This window comes from Euprymna scolopes, chromosome 9 (assembly GCF_053919585.1).
Source record: "Euprymna scolopes isolate OS-2025 chromosome 9, ASM5391958v1, whole genome shotgun sequence".
Lineage (NCBI taxonomy): Eukaryota > Metazoa > Mollusca > Cephalopoda > Sepiida > Sepiolidae > Euprymna > Euprymna scolopes.
The window spans coordinates 85,361,051-85,378,410 of record NC_136490.1 but is presented as its reverse complement, the minus strand read 5'-3'; the positions used below and the strand labels follow the sequence as shown (position 1 = coordinate 85,378,410).

The 17,360-nt window shown below is 33.6% G+C and overlaps 1 protein-coding gene across 11 annotated transcripts in view; it reads right to left on the bottom strand.

The window, feature by feature from the left end:
* The window catches only part of LOC145284745 (diacylglycerol kinase beta-like), a 616,369-nt gene that overhangs the window by 114,557 nt on the left and 484,452 nt on the right, over nt 1-17,360 (bottom strand). For 4 of the 11 annotated variants that reach the window (XM_080133693.1, XM_080133696.1, XM_080133694.1 and 1 more), the window contains 2 exons: nt 13,533-13,631; nt 9,230-9,289 (listed from right to left, as the gene is read on the bottom strand). In XM_080133693.1, coding sequence (XP_079989819.1) covers nt 9,230-9,289; nt 13,533-13,631 — 159 coding nt within the window. Of the gene's footprint in view, nt 1-9,229; nt 9,290-10,829; nt 10,896-13,532; nt 13,632-17,360 lie in introns of all 11 variants that reach the window. The other 7 variants (XM_080133689.1, XM_080133692.1, XM_080133690.1 and 4 more) reach the window with 2 other exon arrangements.

Genomic DNA, 17,360 nt, shown 5'->3' with positions numbered 1-17,360 from the left:
CAAAGTAGCTGAGCAGCGGCTTGGTTCCCACCAATTCTGGCAAATAGCAAATAGGATCTTGAACAGAAGCGGGCATTCCATCCCAACTATCATCAATGGATCAATCAGACAAGGCCAGACTATTTGCCAAGAACTTTGCAGCTAATTCTACCCTATGCGACGAAGGCCATCAACTCCCCATATTTTCTCCTATAATAGACGACACGCTATGCAACATACAAATATCTGTGCGTGATGTCGCCAAGCTAATCAAGAACCTTGATTCCAGTAAAGCAACTGGCCCTGACGGCATTCCAGTTATAGTGCTGAAAAACCTCCAACCAGAACTTGCTCCCATACTTACAAAACTGTTTAAGTGTTGCCTTAAGGAGAAGTGCTTTCCAACACCCTAGAAAACCTCATCAGTATGCCCTGTATTTAAGAATTCAGGTGATAAGTCATCTCCCTCTCAGTACAGACCAATAAGTCTCCTGTGTGTCATGAGTACATTGTTAGAATCCATATTAAATAAAGAAGTAGTCAACCACCTCAACAGAAACAACCTCCTTAGTGACATGAAATATGGTTTCCGCTCTGCAAGATCTACAGCAAATGTGCTAACGGTTATATCTCATAGGATTAGTGAATCTCTTGACAAAGGCTTCCTTTCCAGGGCAATTGCTCTTGACATATCGACGGCCTTTGATAAGGTATGGCATAAGGGCCTACTTCACAAGATTTTCAGCTACGGTAAAACTGGAAATGTTTTCTCAATCATTACATCATTTCTCTCTGATAGGTTCATAAGAGTAGTGGTTGATGGGCAGAAATCAGAGGCCCACAGTATTAATGCTGGAGTCCCTCAGGGGTCCATCCTGAGCCCAACTCTCTTCCTGATCTACATCAATGATCTCCCAAAACACATACTTAAATCATTCGTTGACATCTATGCTTATGACACGACCATCTATGGCAACACATCAAAGGCCGTAAATGACAAAGTTCTCTCTAATTCTCTCTCCTCTGATCTTGAGCGCATGGTACAGTGGGGTAAGAGGTGGCTGATCACTTTTAATGCATCCAAAACCAAGCTTCTATAATCAATGCTCTGATCCCCATCTGGCATCAATTGAAATGGATGGCTCTCGTCTTGGGGAGGCTCCATGTTCCGACAAGCTTCTGGGTTTGACCTTTACTCCTGATCTGAAATGGAACACGTACATCAGGTCTGTTGCCAAGGACGCTGGGAAAATGGTGGGATCCTTCTACCGCTCCAGAAGATATCTCACTACTGATGCAATTCTCTATCTGTATAAAAGCCAAGTACATCCAAGGATGGAGTACTGCTGCCACATCTGGGCAGGAGCTGCTAAAAACAGCCTATCCTGCCTTGACAGAGTACAAAATAGACTTTGTGGTTTAGTGGGGGATGCCTTTTTCTCTTCTCTGCAGCCTCTCTTCCACAGAAGGAACATTGCGAGCCTGTCTTTTTTTTATCGTTATTTCCATAGCAAGTGCTCGTCTGAGCTCCCATCTCTCGTCCTCCCTCACCAATCTTTTACGAGAAACACCCGTCTGGCTGAAACTACTGTCAATAATTTTCCCCCACTCTTTATCTGTCTAAATCCAAACGTAGATTCCATGAGCAGAGCTTCTTTTTCAGAAGTGCACAACTGTGGAACTCTCTTCCGTTCGCATGTTTCCCACCTGACTACAACTTGGATGTCTTCAAATCCAACATAAACAAATTCCTGACAAACCGCCCCCTTAAGTAAGACACTCTATCAAATCTCCAGTACTAATGATTACTACAATACTATCTCATTGATTACTGTACACGCAATAACCCTTATCCCTGAGTGGCCTTTGGGCCTTGACAAGTGGTGACCCCCATATATAAAAAAAAAAGTAGGTTTTAACTTAAATAGGGATGGTATAATAAAATTGTGGGGTCTGCGTTCGTGCCTGGCCTCCATAGAATGGAAATAGGCACAAACTTTAATAAAGACTTTTCATATCTATCTGCATAAGTATACTTTGATAATTATATTTCAGTTTGAAGAAATATGGTATAATAAAATTATAGGGTGTTTGTTCACGCCTGACCTCCATAGAATGGAAATATGTTACAAAGTTTAACAAGGTTTCTAAATATAGATCCACAGAATATTGTGATAAGTGTTTCAGTGTGAACAGGTATGGTATAATAAATCATTGGGTTTATCTATTTTATTTTTACTTTCATCATATTTTGTTTTGGCTTTGATACCCCCAAATTTGAAGCTATCTCTTTACAACCCTTCCTTTTCATAGCCTATCATACTTTCATAAATCAGAGTCCATTTTCTGTAGGCTGTTTTTGAACCCAGTCAACAACAGGTACTTTTGCTAGAGTATATATATATATATATATATATATGCATGTATGTATATATGCGTATGTATATATATATGTGTATATATATATGTGTGTGTATATATATATGTGTATATATATGTGTGTGTGTGTATATATATGTGTGTGTATATATATATATATATATATATATATATATATATATATATATACTTTTATAATATACCGTTTTACCAGGAATAGCCACTCATTAAAAAAAAAATGATTAACAACACATGCATACAATTGTTTCAACCAATACTGATATTTTTATACATAGCAGTTCTCTGCATTTGTTTTTTTTTTTAATATTACCCTTATACCGATAGGAGCACTCCTAAGTGCAACATATACATAAACAATAAAAAATAACAAGAGTAACATCAACCTAAAGACTCTCACTGGCAGTTCGATATATATGAATGTATCGAATCTTAGTAGTTTTTTTAGGTTTAACATTATTTGTTTTTATATATTTTCATATTTTCTTCAAATACCCAATTTTGATTAGTTATAATTGTCTAGTAGTTTTCGTAGTTCGGTAGTAACTCATTCCATTATTTTAGGAAAAACCAAGCCCATCAATTATTTCTATTAATTAAAATTCAAGTATATATCTTCTTTTCATGCTTTACCGTGTTCATGATGAAGATACTAACATTTTCGTGTCACTTCCGGTCTTTGATCCATCACTCCTAACAATTAAATTATGATAAATAAAAACACTAACTTGAACATAGTAATATCACTATGTTCAAAATTATGTTATTATTTCCTAGTTACGTTCTTGTTAGTCATTATTCTCAATATTTTAAATACTATAGATATACTATAGTATATACCCGTTTTCCTAGTGTAGTGTCATTTTCTTTCACTACAGACTTCTGGTTTTCTTCCTGATAGCAACTGAGCAAATACTGAGGAGGGTGCCACATTCAATCGATAAATCGTGGAAGGAAATCTTACATTTTTTAAGCAAATAAAATAAGCATTGAAAAAAAGCAAACTTTTTATGAGACAATAAAATGTATTTTGTTATAAATAATGACTTGTTTACATCATAGCCATGGAAATTAGCTTTATCTCAGAACAACAGAAGATTGTAAGATTATTGTTATGACAAGTATGTCATGATGATGATCTGCAATTCACAATCCTTTTCTGAAAAGGCCAGGATATCTTTGTCTTTGCTCTACATTCGTTAAACCTCACTGAACAAAGCAAGTCTCCGATATTGAGTTATTTGCTTGACATTTTCTAATCAGACACAATAGATTGAAACATCTCTTCTGCTGTGAAGAGCTCTATAACTAATATGTTGTGGACATGTGATGATTAACGGTCAAATATGGCTTAGATTTTTCAAAGTTAATCAAGCTCAGTTAAGCTGAGATTCTCATGACAACTTTTAAGATACATTTGATTATAGTGGGAATATCTATGATAGTGCACAACTTATGATTGGGCAATCAAGCATCATAAATACACTACAATACTGATATGCACTGGCTCTGAATCTTGTGGATTATAGTTGAAATCAGGACATACTGCATCCTTTTATCATATCCACATGTCATTTAAAATGGGATGAGATTGAACAGAAACTTTGGCAGGGCAAACTCTAAGCTATTAATATTCAGTCAAGAGGTCATTATGTATAATCACAAAGTAGCAGGTGCTTTTGAGCCATCTGATTCCCCATATAATAAAATGGCAAAAGTATGGTCTATCTCAAATTTACATGCTGATCTGAATTTTGTAAGATATTGCATGCAAATTATATGAATAAGATCGGCTCAGCCAAATTGTTGGACAAATAATTAGACTATGGGCTTCATTCAATTATTTTAACTAATATGGTCCATGCATGTCCCTGTAGCAAACTCAACCCAAGTCAACATGCATGCAGGATGAAAAATGCACCAAAAGGAATGCACATTCATTAACTAAATAGAAAGGATAAAAGGAGGATATGAAGCAAAGCTCCATCAAAGAATTCATACTATCTTGTGCACAATCAATGAAATGTGTCTGTACAATGAATTTGATTCTCTGCAAACTAGTCAAAATTTAAGATCCGAAAATTATCAAGTATACATGTGTAAATACTTTAACGAAAAAGCTGACATGATTGAACAATCAAAAGCAAATGAATTTTTATCAAACTTTTAAAAACAAATAAAGAGTGATCTTACAATGAAAACCAATTCCAGGAATAACAATTTACTGCAAGTTCTCTTACAACTTTTATGATACAGCGATATTATTGAGATATGTTGTATGTTGTGGTGAGTTTTATACCAACTAAGCTTAGAGTTTGATCTTGAAACAATTACACACAATAGTAATTTTAGCTAACAAATGTCATTAAAACTAACTATATTGCTAAATAGCAGGAAAAGCTTGAGTATCTGAGAGTTGGCCTGACTTTCAGATACAAATAGTTGTAGTTTGTTAAGAAAATGCAAGATCAGAAGGCTGCCTAGCAAGAGATTTGATAGATATACAATTTCAACTATCCATACTTTACCCGTGTCCAATCTAGCTTATATGTTCAACTTTCTATAACTTTTTCATATAAATTTAACCTATGGACGCTAACTGCATATCCTTCTACCCCCCCCCCCAAATTTTTTTTTTGTTTTTTCTGCTAATATGCTTCCTTCTTACCTCATAGAGAATGCTGCCACCTTCACCTCCTTCTCTCTTATTATCTACACACTCTTCCATCCACCTCCCATTTCAGCATACCTCCTATTTTTGCATAAATGCCCCCACCTTTTATAAATTCAACTTTTTTAGGTATGTATAAATACTTTGTTTTAGCTTGTAACATGTCTTTTCTCTTAAAAAAGCTTTAGTAAATATAAGGCAAACTATTGATTTATGAATATGTTAATTTTTATTTATTCCATATAGATATTCTTGTTTAATCTTTTCCTTATCTATACACTCTGACAGATTTTCATTTTCATATTCTATCTCACCTATATACATAAACACATATATACATATATATATACATATACACATACATATATACACACACACACATATACACCCCGTGCCAGAATTATATGCAAATCGATATTTTTGTTCTAACTCTGATAGTTTTCAATGAAAATTTGTGAAATTTAGCATATTATATGGCAACACTAACACAAGCATAGATCTAAAATTTTAAGCTAATCTGCACAGTAATAAACAATTGGCAGACATTTTGGTGATTTGCATTTTTTTTCAGCATGTCAACATTATATGCAAACCAATGCTAAAATATGGTGAAGTGCTAAAAGATCATCGAAACATTGATTATTCTATGAATTTGTAAATTGAGAACAACAATAATAAAGGACAAACAACTTCAATATGGTTTCATAGTACAATCAATATCTTATATAATTGCCATTTTTATTGACAAGAGCAAAAAGCCTTTGCTCCATTGAAAATGTCAAACTTTCGATTTCATCTGATGAAATGTCTTTGGCAGCAGTCAGAATAGTATTCTAGAGGTCATCTTTGGAGTTGTACTGCTTTCCCTCAGAGTAAATATTTTGTTTCAAGATACTCCATAAATTTTCGATGGGATTTAAATCTGGAGAACAGGCAGGCCATCACATTTTCCCATATCTGGCAAAATTTCTCTCCAAATATTCAGTGGCTATCCTTGCAGAATGAGACGGTGCATTATCATGCATGAATACCATCTTTTTCTGGAATGTCAAATTCTTCTTCTTGTGCCAAGGTTCCAAGTGCTTCTTAATGAAGCCAATGTAGAGATTGGCAATATTTTCACTGTATCTGTGACTCTGAATGGTCCTACCAACTCATTGCCAATGATTGCAGCCCAGAACATCACACCACCACCACCTCCTTGTTGATGCCTGATCCTTTGGGGACGTAGACCCTAATTATGGTACCATCCTCCCCTCCACCCATTGGGTCCATCAAGGATCGCTCAAGACTCATCGGTGAACAAAACAGTTTGAAAATTCACCTTCATGTGATCTCTTGCCCACTCCATCCTCTTTTTCTTGTGGATATCCTTCAATTGAGGGCAGACCTCTGGCTTTCCAAATTTTGCAATCGTCCTCAGGATACGGCAACGAGTTGATTTGGGCACATCAGGAACACCAACTTTTTCAAAAACTTGTTTGCTAGTTTCAAGTGGGTTACGGTGAACTTCTCTCTTGATCTTGCTCATTGTTCGACGTGACAGATATGATTTCTTACAAATTTTCCCTTTGTCAGAACGTCCATTGCAAATTTGAGGGTTAGTACAATATTTTTTTGATTCTACCATGATCACGGCGTAATTCTTTGGCAAATTCTTAGGTGTAAATCTTATGGAACCTTTGAACAATTTTAGACTTCTCAGCTTGACTTAAAGCATCTTTACGTCCCATCTTGCATATAAAGTTGGCACGCTGAAAAAAAAACTGCAAGTCACCAAAATGGCTGCCGTTTGCTTGCTATTGCGCAGATCAGCTTAAAATTTTATATCTGCACATGTGTTAGTGTTGCCGTATAACGTGCAAAGTTTCATGAATTTTTATTAAAAACTATCAGAGTTAGAACAAAAAATATCGATTTGCATATAATTCTCGCTCAGGGTGTATATACTCATACATATATACATATACACACACACATACATATTTTATATATATTATTTCATGTATACACTGTAATATATTATGTTTAGATTTTCAGTATTTTCTCCAACATTGTTCAATATGTGAGTAAAGCTGGATAGTATGGTATGAAAAAATATTTATAGAAATTATCTGACGATTCCCTATGGGAATCGAATGTAGATGCCTTTGTGTAGCTTAATTGTCAATATGCTTTGCATTTACCCAAAGAAAATTCTTTGTCAATGGAATGCATTTGCAAGGTATTTCTAGTATTATAGTTTTATTGTATTTTTATGTGGCAAACAATGTGTATATATGTGCAGATGTTTTGTTATTTGGTTTGGCAAAATAGCCAATTAGATTTGCATACACATCAACAAGGTTATAAATGTTAAGATGTTAATGACATTGTTTTTATCCCTTTTCATTATGTGATTTTTTATTTGAAGAAAATGGGCAATGTCTATATTAATTAAATAATAAGACATTAGTTAACAAATAATGAATCTTATTTGTAATAAGTGTTTGAATGTTAGTATAATTATGAATTCGGATTAGAGGTACTCATTGAACATGTTGCAATATCCAAATCACTTATGTTCTTTTGAGTGTAGAAAAGAAAGTTATTGTAAAAACAACTTCTGATAATGTCAACAACTAAACATTGTATTTTGTATTTTTAAAAAGTTTTTTTTATTGGTAATGAAGTTAAAGCTTCGTTGTAGAATGTTAAAGATCTTGATAAATATGATTTTCCTAGAGTTATTTGTTTTGATTTCATTTTTGTGGATTATGTAATAACAAGGTGAATGATGATTTATCAAGACAATCCTTTGATGTGCCAATTACTATATAGTCATCCTCTATGGAACTCTTGATTTCATGCTGTTAAAGAAAACAATAATATTTTCATTCTGAAGCTGCAACAAACTGTTATTTCCATTCTTATTGTGCCACTGGTTTATCAACTTGAATCCATACATCTAAAATGAACCATCTGGACGAAATTGATTTGAAACCAGAAAGTCAAGCTTTTGTCTTAGATATCAAGATGGTTTAATTTATAAAAATTTCTTTAACTGATAACTTGTTGATTGGAATAAAAATAAAAAATCATCACCACTTTCAAATTAGCAGAAAATGTTTAACTAATGACAGTTTAAGAACGAACATAAAACAGTTTTGTGAAAATGATCAAAGACAACAAATAATTTGATTCAAGCAATGATATAAAAAAATTTTCTTTTTTAATAATAATACCAGATATTTTTCTAAAGTAAAAAAACATCTTTATGATCAAAAATTTGTAGAATTAAAAGCATTATTTTGTATTAATATTTAATGATATAAAAAAGATCCCACAGAAAATGAAATAGAATTTGATGACTGCTTTCATCTTTAAATAGAGAAATATTGCAGATTGTGTGCACAATTAATAAAAGCATGATTAGAAGTATAAGATATGCGATGATGGTTGCTAGTTGAAAATTATGCATATTTATTAACAACTAATGTTTTATGATAGTAAAATGTAATAAAAAGGTTTTTGTACAAATATATTAGAAATTGGAACGAATCGATATGAACAGAAAAGTTTGTAAAAAATATTAGTTTGCATCTGATTAAAGTATGTCATGGTTTATATAGCATTCACTGTGATGCAGTACATTTTAAGTATGTTTGATGCATTTAAAAGAAAAAAGAAATTCAAACTAACTATTGACTATTGAACTTGTAATACATGTGAGTACACAATGATTTCATTATTTGGATATTTTTTAACTCTGAAATAAATTCCATATTACTGGAAAATATATATTGTTTTTTTAATATGTTTATTATATGCTTGAAATCCACCTATTACTATTATTCAGCTGTAAACAAAAAACATACATTTCAGTTAGTTGAAGGAAATTGTGCAAAATGAAAATAATAAAAAATACATTTCTTACATAATTTATGTTTAATGAATAAAAAAGGTGAATGGTGGGAAATAAAGGTGCTGTCTGTACCCAGATGAATTTCTAAAGTGAAAAAATTTGGTAGCAAAGAGCAGTTAGAGCAAAGTTTTAAATAGCACTGTTAAAGCAGGCCTACAAAGTTAGAACAGGTGGAGGAGGAGGAGGAGGCGGAGGCAGAGACGGAATTGAATGAGACCAATTCCAAGATGCTAGTGAATGAGAAAGTGATGAGAGTTGAAATGTTGGCAGAAGGTTACCGGTAGGTTTAGCTTTCTGGTGCCGTTCAATGAATCCGTCGTCACTGAATAGTGAAATGCCTTTCAAAATAGGAATTTTATAGCAATTTTAAGGGTAACAAAATAGGCAATAGACTAACAATAAAAGGAGAAAACAAATATAGCACGAACAGTAGTTTTACACACAGTAGCAGAAGAGGAGATCAATTGAGAAGGTAGAAAGAAATTGTACAGAAAGATAAAGCTTAAAACATTTAAAGGCTAATAACATTTTTTTAAATCTTTATTTTTGAAACTACTTAGTTCTTAAAAAGTCTCTAAACTATTTAGCGATAAGGAATTGGCATTATAGGTTTTTAATAAATGGATATTTCCGAGTAAACAAATTGATATATATTGAAGAAATGTTAATATTGACAAGTCAATGATTGTTTCCCCAAATATAAATATATGTCAAATAAAGCAATTTCCAGGGAAGACAGTGTTTTAGTAGTTTTCCCTTCTTCAGCAAGACATTTACATCGATTAAAGAATAACTACCAAAAAAATGTCTGCCTAAATATATATTATGCTCTTGTTAGCGTAATTGAGCACTTTGCCATTATTTGTTTGTACATATTATAATAATATATATATATATATATATATATATATATATATATATATATATATATATATATATATATATATACTGTAATAACACAATAAAATAAGTAATTTTCTAATGCCATAAATTAAGATCTATAACCTCTATTTTCATACAGGTTTGACCATAGCAACCAATATGTTCATTGCTATAAAGTAGTTAAGGGTTCCAAAGGCCTTGCATTTATTTTGTAGAATTTATAAAAGAAATATTTAAAAAAAAACAGGCTACCTGTTAGATGAATGCTATTTTAATTTATAATAGAGAAATATGAAACCCATTTTTTGCATCGAATCTATGGTACATACATTATTCTTTAATAATTAAAAAAAAAAAATGAATAATGTCTAAATCAGACCAAAAGTGATCAGTTTCTATTGGATTGCTATTTTAACTTTATAGGAAAATAACATCTTTAATCCCTTAAAACTAGAAAACGAATGTGTGCTCATGAAATATTCTAGAAATCAATATTCTAGAAATCTCAAGAATTTGTTCTGTCCCATTTTTATCGTCTATTGGTTATGCTGGCAATTGTTGCGGGTGAAAAGTTTAAGCACTTCAGGGTGCAACCCAATTGATTCAACTGACTTTTCAAGTCTCACTAATCGAGAAATTAGAAGTTGTACATCCTGTTTGAAGACAGTCATTTTTAAAAGACACAAAGTAAGGAATCAGGAATTGTGAGTGAAAAAGTGTGAAAAAGATACTAAAACACTGACACACACATAGAAGGAAACAAAAAGAATAAAACAGGCACAACACACAGCAGCAACATCAGCAAAAGATGAGGTTGTTTTTGTTTTTCTTTAGAACTGCTCAGAGATGCTGGTTTCAAAGAGAGAAAGATAGAGACAATGAGTCTGAGCGATAAATCGCAAAGAAAAGAGAAAAAAATCAACTGCTGATGTTTGCTACTCTTTCTTGTGGCTGTTTTAGAGGCAGACAACATCTGGCAACACAAGTACTACTCACGGAGGGTAACTCAGTTTTAGTACTTAAGCCTTCTTCTCCTGCAATAGAGCGTCTTCGTGCTAAATCCTACAAGACAGACATAACGTGCAGAATTCAGGATATCATTCCACATGAGAAATTGTGAGCTGGTTTAAGAACATTTCTCTTATTTTGCAAATTGGACTTTCCTTTGAATGATATCCATGAATAAGCATCAGAAACCTTTTTCTAAAAACATCAATTTTGTGAAAAGATTCGGTTGAGTTTACTTTAGAAACTTGACATAGTTACACATACATATACGCATACAGTATATATTAGAGTTGTAAAAATAAAATGCTGTAAGTTTTTTAATACTAACGAATATGAGTTTATGTAGTTTAAAATAACTTTGTACATTTTATATCTTTATTAGGAGAAAAATAAAGCATGCAAAAACAAAATGTCTGACAGAAAAATAAAACTGTTAGAAAAGTTAAAACTTTTATTAGTTTTCCTCTATTTTAAATATAAATTTTAGGTAAAAACATATTCGTAAAAAAATGTTAAATATTCATATTAATCATAAATAATGAATGTTTTTGACTTTGCTTATATAAAAAATTCACAAACTGTATAAAAAGTTAATTGCAAACTAACTTTACTTAAAAATACTCAATTAACTTAAACTTAAAAATATTCAATATTTAGTGAACATTAAAATTACTTATATTTTATATATTACAAACTGTTTCTTTCATTATGAATTTTCTACTCAGATATTATGAAACTTTATTTGTTGCATAATTTTAATTCATAAAAGAAATCAAATAAAAACAAATAAAAATCACTAAAATATTTTAATAAAAAAATCTATTATTTTCTAAAACAATATAAAAAGCTAATCATTTGAATTATCCATGAAATGTTTTGTTGGTTGCTCAAAAGGAGTTTGAAGTAAAACACTTGAGTAGTGATGTGTGAATGCAGAAGTTGTTTTGCCATCAACTGAAAATAATGTTATACATAAATGTCTCCCACATTGTTTTCAGCAATTTATGCATCTTTATGTTATCATATGTATAGAGTGTAGTAGTAGAGTGCACTAGTGTAGAAAGCAGCAATAGCAGCATTGTTGCATCAGGAAAGAATTCAGTATGAATTGTTGCAGTAGATACAGGAATGCAAAATGCAGGTCTTAATAAAATGCAAAACTCCACTCTTTTTAATGATAATATCCATTATACAAGATTCTTTGAGATATATATATATATATATATATATATATATATATATATATATATATATATATATATATATAATGAATTTGTAAGACAATGCTTGCGTGACGTATGTTTCTTGTGTGTAGTGAACAGTGAAATGATAAGATAGTAGAAAACATTAAATCATTAAAAGAAAAAAAATTATGTTTGCAATTTTTTTTAGTTTTGCTTTTTCTTTTTTCACTTAATGTTGAAAAGTATAAGTTACTATTTTACCCATAACTGGAGGAGGCGATTATGCATTCACATCTTTCCCCAATCTATTAATATGTAATTAAACACACAAAATTCGATTGTCAGTTCTATAGTTTTCCACCTAATTTCCCATGCCTCTCATATTTGTGATCAATTTTCTTTTATGCAAGACCAAGCAAGCAAACATATAAAACTCTTAGTTATATTTTTTTGTTAAAAGAATACAAAAATTTCAAAACATGATAATCTAGCAGTCACAGACCATTTTTTAAGTAAACTATTTTGATTTGCAATTTTCTAAATGATAGAAAACAATCATTTTGTGACTGAATCATAAATTTTCCTTCAAACATTTTGTTGGTCAATGATATTAATTAGGTAAATATATAACATTTGGAATTAATATATTTGACTCCCAAACTTACTTTAGACCGTAATTACATAATTTAGTAACAACTAATGCTACTTTTGATAACTGTTGGAAAATTCATGAAAAACTAACAAAATGGATGGAGTTGCATCTGTATTTAAAAGAGAGAGTAATAATATGTATAGTTGGAATGATGCAATATAGGCAGAAATATGGATGCATGCAAATCCATGCACTTCAATAACAGCAGCATTTCAAAAGATATGGATGTAATCTGTGATGAAATAAAAGTCAGGAATTGATTGTCATTTTTCCATCAACTTCATGTAAGTTTCATTTTTATAGAAATTGACAGAATTGTGGAAAATATATATTATTGTCTGTTATATTGAAGCAAAGTAAAATTGTATTTTTAAAAGTATTTTTTGCAAAAAGGGTTTCAGTGTGAACAGATAAACACTTAGAAACATTCAGTTAAACCAAGTTTTTTTTTTAATTTTATATAATAAAAGTATTTTTTCCATGATATAAAATAAACTGCAATAAATAATAAGAATATGATAAATTATTCCATTTATATTTAGTACTTAATATTGAAAAAAATCATTAAACAAGAAACAACAAAAACTGAAAGTGTGAAAAGTGATAATGACAGATTTAGAAAAAGATTTTTTTTTTCCTAAATGATGCAAGAATATAGAAATTTATTCTTCATAATTTGTAAAGTATGTTTTCATTGAAACTAATCAAAGTTTGTCAATTTACTCAAATTATTTTGGTTTTGTTTTTTAACATGATCCTGTGCACATGTAAGCACACACACACACACACACACACACACACACACACACACACACACACAGATAAAACAAGAATGAAGAAGAAATAATTACTCACAAGAACAGCTGGAACAATAGAAGTGGGTGGTAAGATATGGTCCCGAAACTCTCCTAGATCGCATTCCTGTTTCACACTGCTTGCACATTTGTCATGATACTATGCAGGAAAAAGAGACAGAATTTAAATGGAGGTAAAAGAGAATCAAAATGTTGAAATGAGAAGTATTTTACTTATCATTTCCAAACCTTTTGAACAATATATGCACCTGTTGGTAGATTTCACACATTTACTATTTTAATCAATCATTTCTTACATTTGTTCAAACTGACATACTGGCAGCAATAACATTATGACAATGCTTACATATAGGATCAATAAAGTATTAAAAGTACTGTTTTTCAATTTGTGATATATAAATGTTTTGATAAATGTTTTTATCTCATAATCTTTTAAATATAAATTACCTCAATCTAGAACGATTTCTTTTTCCCTGGATTGTGAACAGAACAAATAGAGATAAAAATAACAAGCGAATTTTATAGCAAGCCCCACCTCCCCAATGGTTTACTTCTACTTGCGCAACTGCTATTGCTCAAAGGCAGCATGCATACCGCAAATTTAACCCACATAAGTCCAGTTCAAACAGACAGAAGTATATAGAAGCTAGAAGTAATGTTAAAAAAAAACTAGCGACAGCTAAGAGAGAATTTACTGAAACCACTAAAAAACGCATCGAAGCACAAAAATTAGGAACTCATGACTTCTGGAAAATCTACAACAGTGTAGTAAATAATGGGCAATCAACAATTCCCCCACTAACCAACAATCACGAGGTTGTTTGCTCAGCAACCGAGAAGGCTAACATGCTTGCCAGTCGGTTTGCCTCAAACTCCACACTGGACCCTCTCAACCACCCCCTACCTGACTTTCCTATGTGGACAGACGCCACGCTAGACGATCTGAAAATGATCCCTGCTCAGGTGCATGCTATCATAAAAAACCTTGATACTTCAAAAGCATGTGGACCCGATCTCATCCCAGCTGTGATATTAAAAAAGTGCTCAGCTGAAGTAGCTCCAGTTCTCTCCAAACTCTACAACAAATGCCTTAATGAATCTTGCTTTCCAGGCTGTTGGAAAACTGCTTCTGTGGTACCAGTATTCAAGAATTCTGGTGAAAGAACTGACTCATCAAATTATCGCCCCATTGGCCTCCTCCCACTTAATTAACCATGCTCTAGTCCGTCACCTTACAGATGTTAAACTTAACAGATGTTAAACTTCTGACTGACAAACAATATGGATTTAGACAAGCCCGTTCCACAGCAGCCATCATCACAGTAATCTCTGAATGTATATACCATTCACTGGACAAAGTGGGGGAGGGCAGAGCGGTAGCTCTAGATATATCTAAGGCTTTTGACAGGGTATGGCATGAGGGTCGCCTCAGGAAAATTAGATCATACAGTATCCCTGGTAGAATACTTAACATAATTAAATCCTTCTTAGATAAGAGAAAAATCCAGGTTGTCCTCGACGGTCGTACATCTAAACAATATGATATAAATGGGGGAGTGCTTCAGGGGTATATCCTTGGACCTCTATTGTTCCTAATATTCATTAATGACCTCCCCGACAAAATTGCCTCTGAGATGGGTATATATGCTGATGACACCACACTCTATAACAGGCATGACAGGAAAACAAATGAACACAGATCTAAAGAAATGGCAAAAACACTAGAGGATGACCTCCAATCTGTAGTGAAATGGGGACAAAAATGGATGGTCACATTCAATAATTAATAATTACGAGAAACCTTCTCTGCCACCAATAGCAATGTCCTGTGTCTCTTTATCTGAGAGTACATCTTTGAAACTGCTTGGCCTAATGTTCACAGGAAACATGAATTGGAACAATTACATTGAAAGCATTGCCAGGGCCGCTGCGAAGAAGGTAGGCTCTCTCTACCGTGTTAGAAAACTACTAACACCCGAAAGTATCCTGTACCTCTATAAGGCCACCATTCGCTCATGTATGGAGTATTGCTGTCACATTTGGGCTGGTGCATCTGCTACTAGTCTCTCACTCCCAGACAAGGTTCAAAAGAGTCGCCAATCTGATAGGCCCTAAACTGGCATCTAAGCTTCAGCCTCTGTCCCATCGACGAAACGTTGCATCCCTCTGCCTGTTCTACAAGTATTGGTACCAGTCTTCAAGAATTCTGGTGAAAGAACTGACCCACTAAATTATCGCTCCATTAGCCTCCTTCCGCTTTTCGCCAAAATATTTGAGTCCTTAGTTAATCAAGCCCTAGTCCAGCACCTAACAGCTGCTAAACTCCTGACTGACAAACAATATGGATTCAGGCAAGCCCGTTCAACAGCAGACATCTTAACTGTAGTTTCTGAACGTATATACCGTTCATTGGACAAAACAGGGGAGGGTAGAGCGGTGGCCCTTGATATATCTAAGGCTTTTGACAGGGTATGGCACGATGGTCTTCTAAGGAAAATTAGATCATATGGAATCACTGGAACAATCCATAATGTAATTAAATCCTTCTTAAGTAATAGAAAAATCAAAGTTGTCCTCGACGGTCGTACATTTTTTTTTTTTTTTTTTTTTTACACAGTGATCACCACTTATCAAGGCCCGGAAGCCACTCAGGGATAAGGGTTATTGCAAGTACATTACGTTAGTGTGGAGATTTGATGAAGTGTTTACTTAAGGGGGCGGTTCATTAGGAATTTGTTAACATTGGACTTGAAGACATCCAAGTTGTAGTCCGGTGGGAAGCAGGCAGACGGAACAGAGTTCCACAGGCGTGCAGTTCTAAGAAAGAAGCTCTGTTCATGGAATCCGCGTTTTGGTCTAGCCACAGATATAGAGTGGGGGAAATTTTTCACAGTGGATTCAGCTAGACAGGTGTTTTTCGTGAAAGATTGGCGAGGGGGGACCAGAGATTGGAGTTCAGACGAGCACCTGCCATGGAAATAATGATAAAACAATGATAGGCTCGCAACGTCTCTTCTGTGACTAGAGGATGACCTCCAATCCGTAGTGGAATGGGGGACAAAAATGGTTGGTCACATTCAATGCTTGTTTCCTTCAATAACTACAAGAAACCTTCTCTACCACCAATAGCAATGGCCAAGAACACATTGCTTGAAAGTACTTCTTTTAAACTCCTCGCCTAACGTTTACAGGGAATATGAACTGGGATAGATACATTGAGAGCATTGCCAAGGCTGCTGCAAGGAAGGTTGGCTCCCTCTACCGTGCTAGAAAGCTACTTATGCCTGACAGTATCCTATACCTCTATAAGGCCACCATTCGCCCATGTATGGAGTACTGTTGTCACATCTGGGCTGGTGCATCTGCTGCTTGTCTCTCGCTCCTAGACAGGGTTCAAAAGAGAGTCGCCAACCTGATAGGTCCTGAACTGTCATCTAGGCTTCAGCCTCTGTCCCATCGACGAGATGTTGCATCCCTCTGCCTGTTCTACAAATACTTTAATGTTGAATGCTCTGACGAACTGCAAACACTTGTACCTCCCCGACAAGCTACTAAGTCTCATCCCTTTACAGTAGAGATCCCTAGGTGCAAGAAAGCCTTTTACTCCAATAGTTTCTTCCCCAGGACTGCGGGTCTTTGGAACTCCCTTCCGGGATTCTGCTTTCCCAACTGCACTGATATGCAGAAGTTCAAGTGTAATGTTAACAAACATCTTTCTACTCATCTTCCTTCATAATGACCCCGCTAATTAAGTCCCTGATAGTAGCCCCCTGCTTCAAAGTGGCACTGTGCCTTATTTGGGGTGAAAATTGTATAAAAAAAAAAAAAAAAAAAAATGGTGAATGCTCTGGCGAACTGCAGACACTTG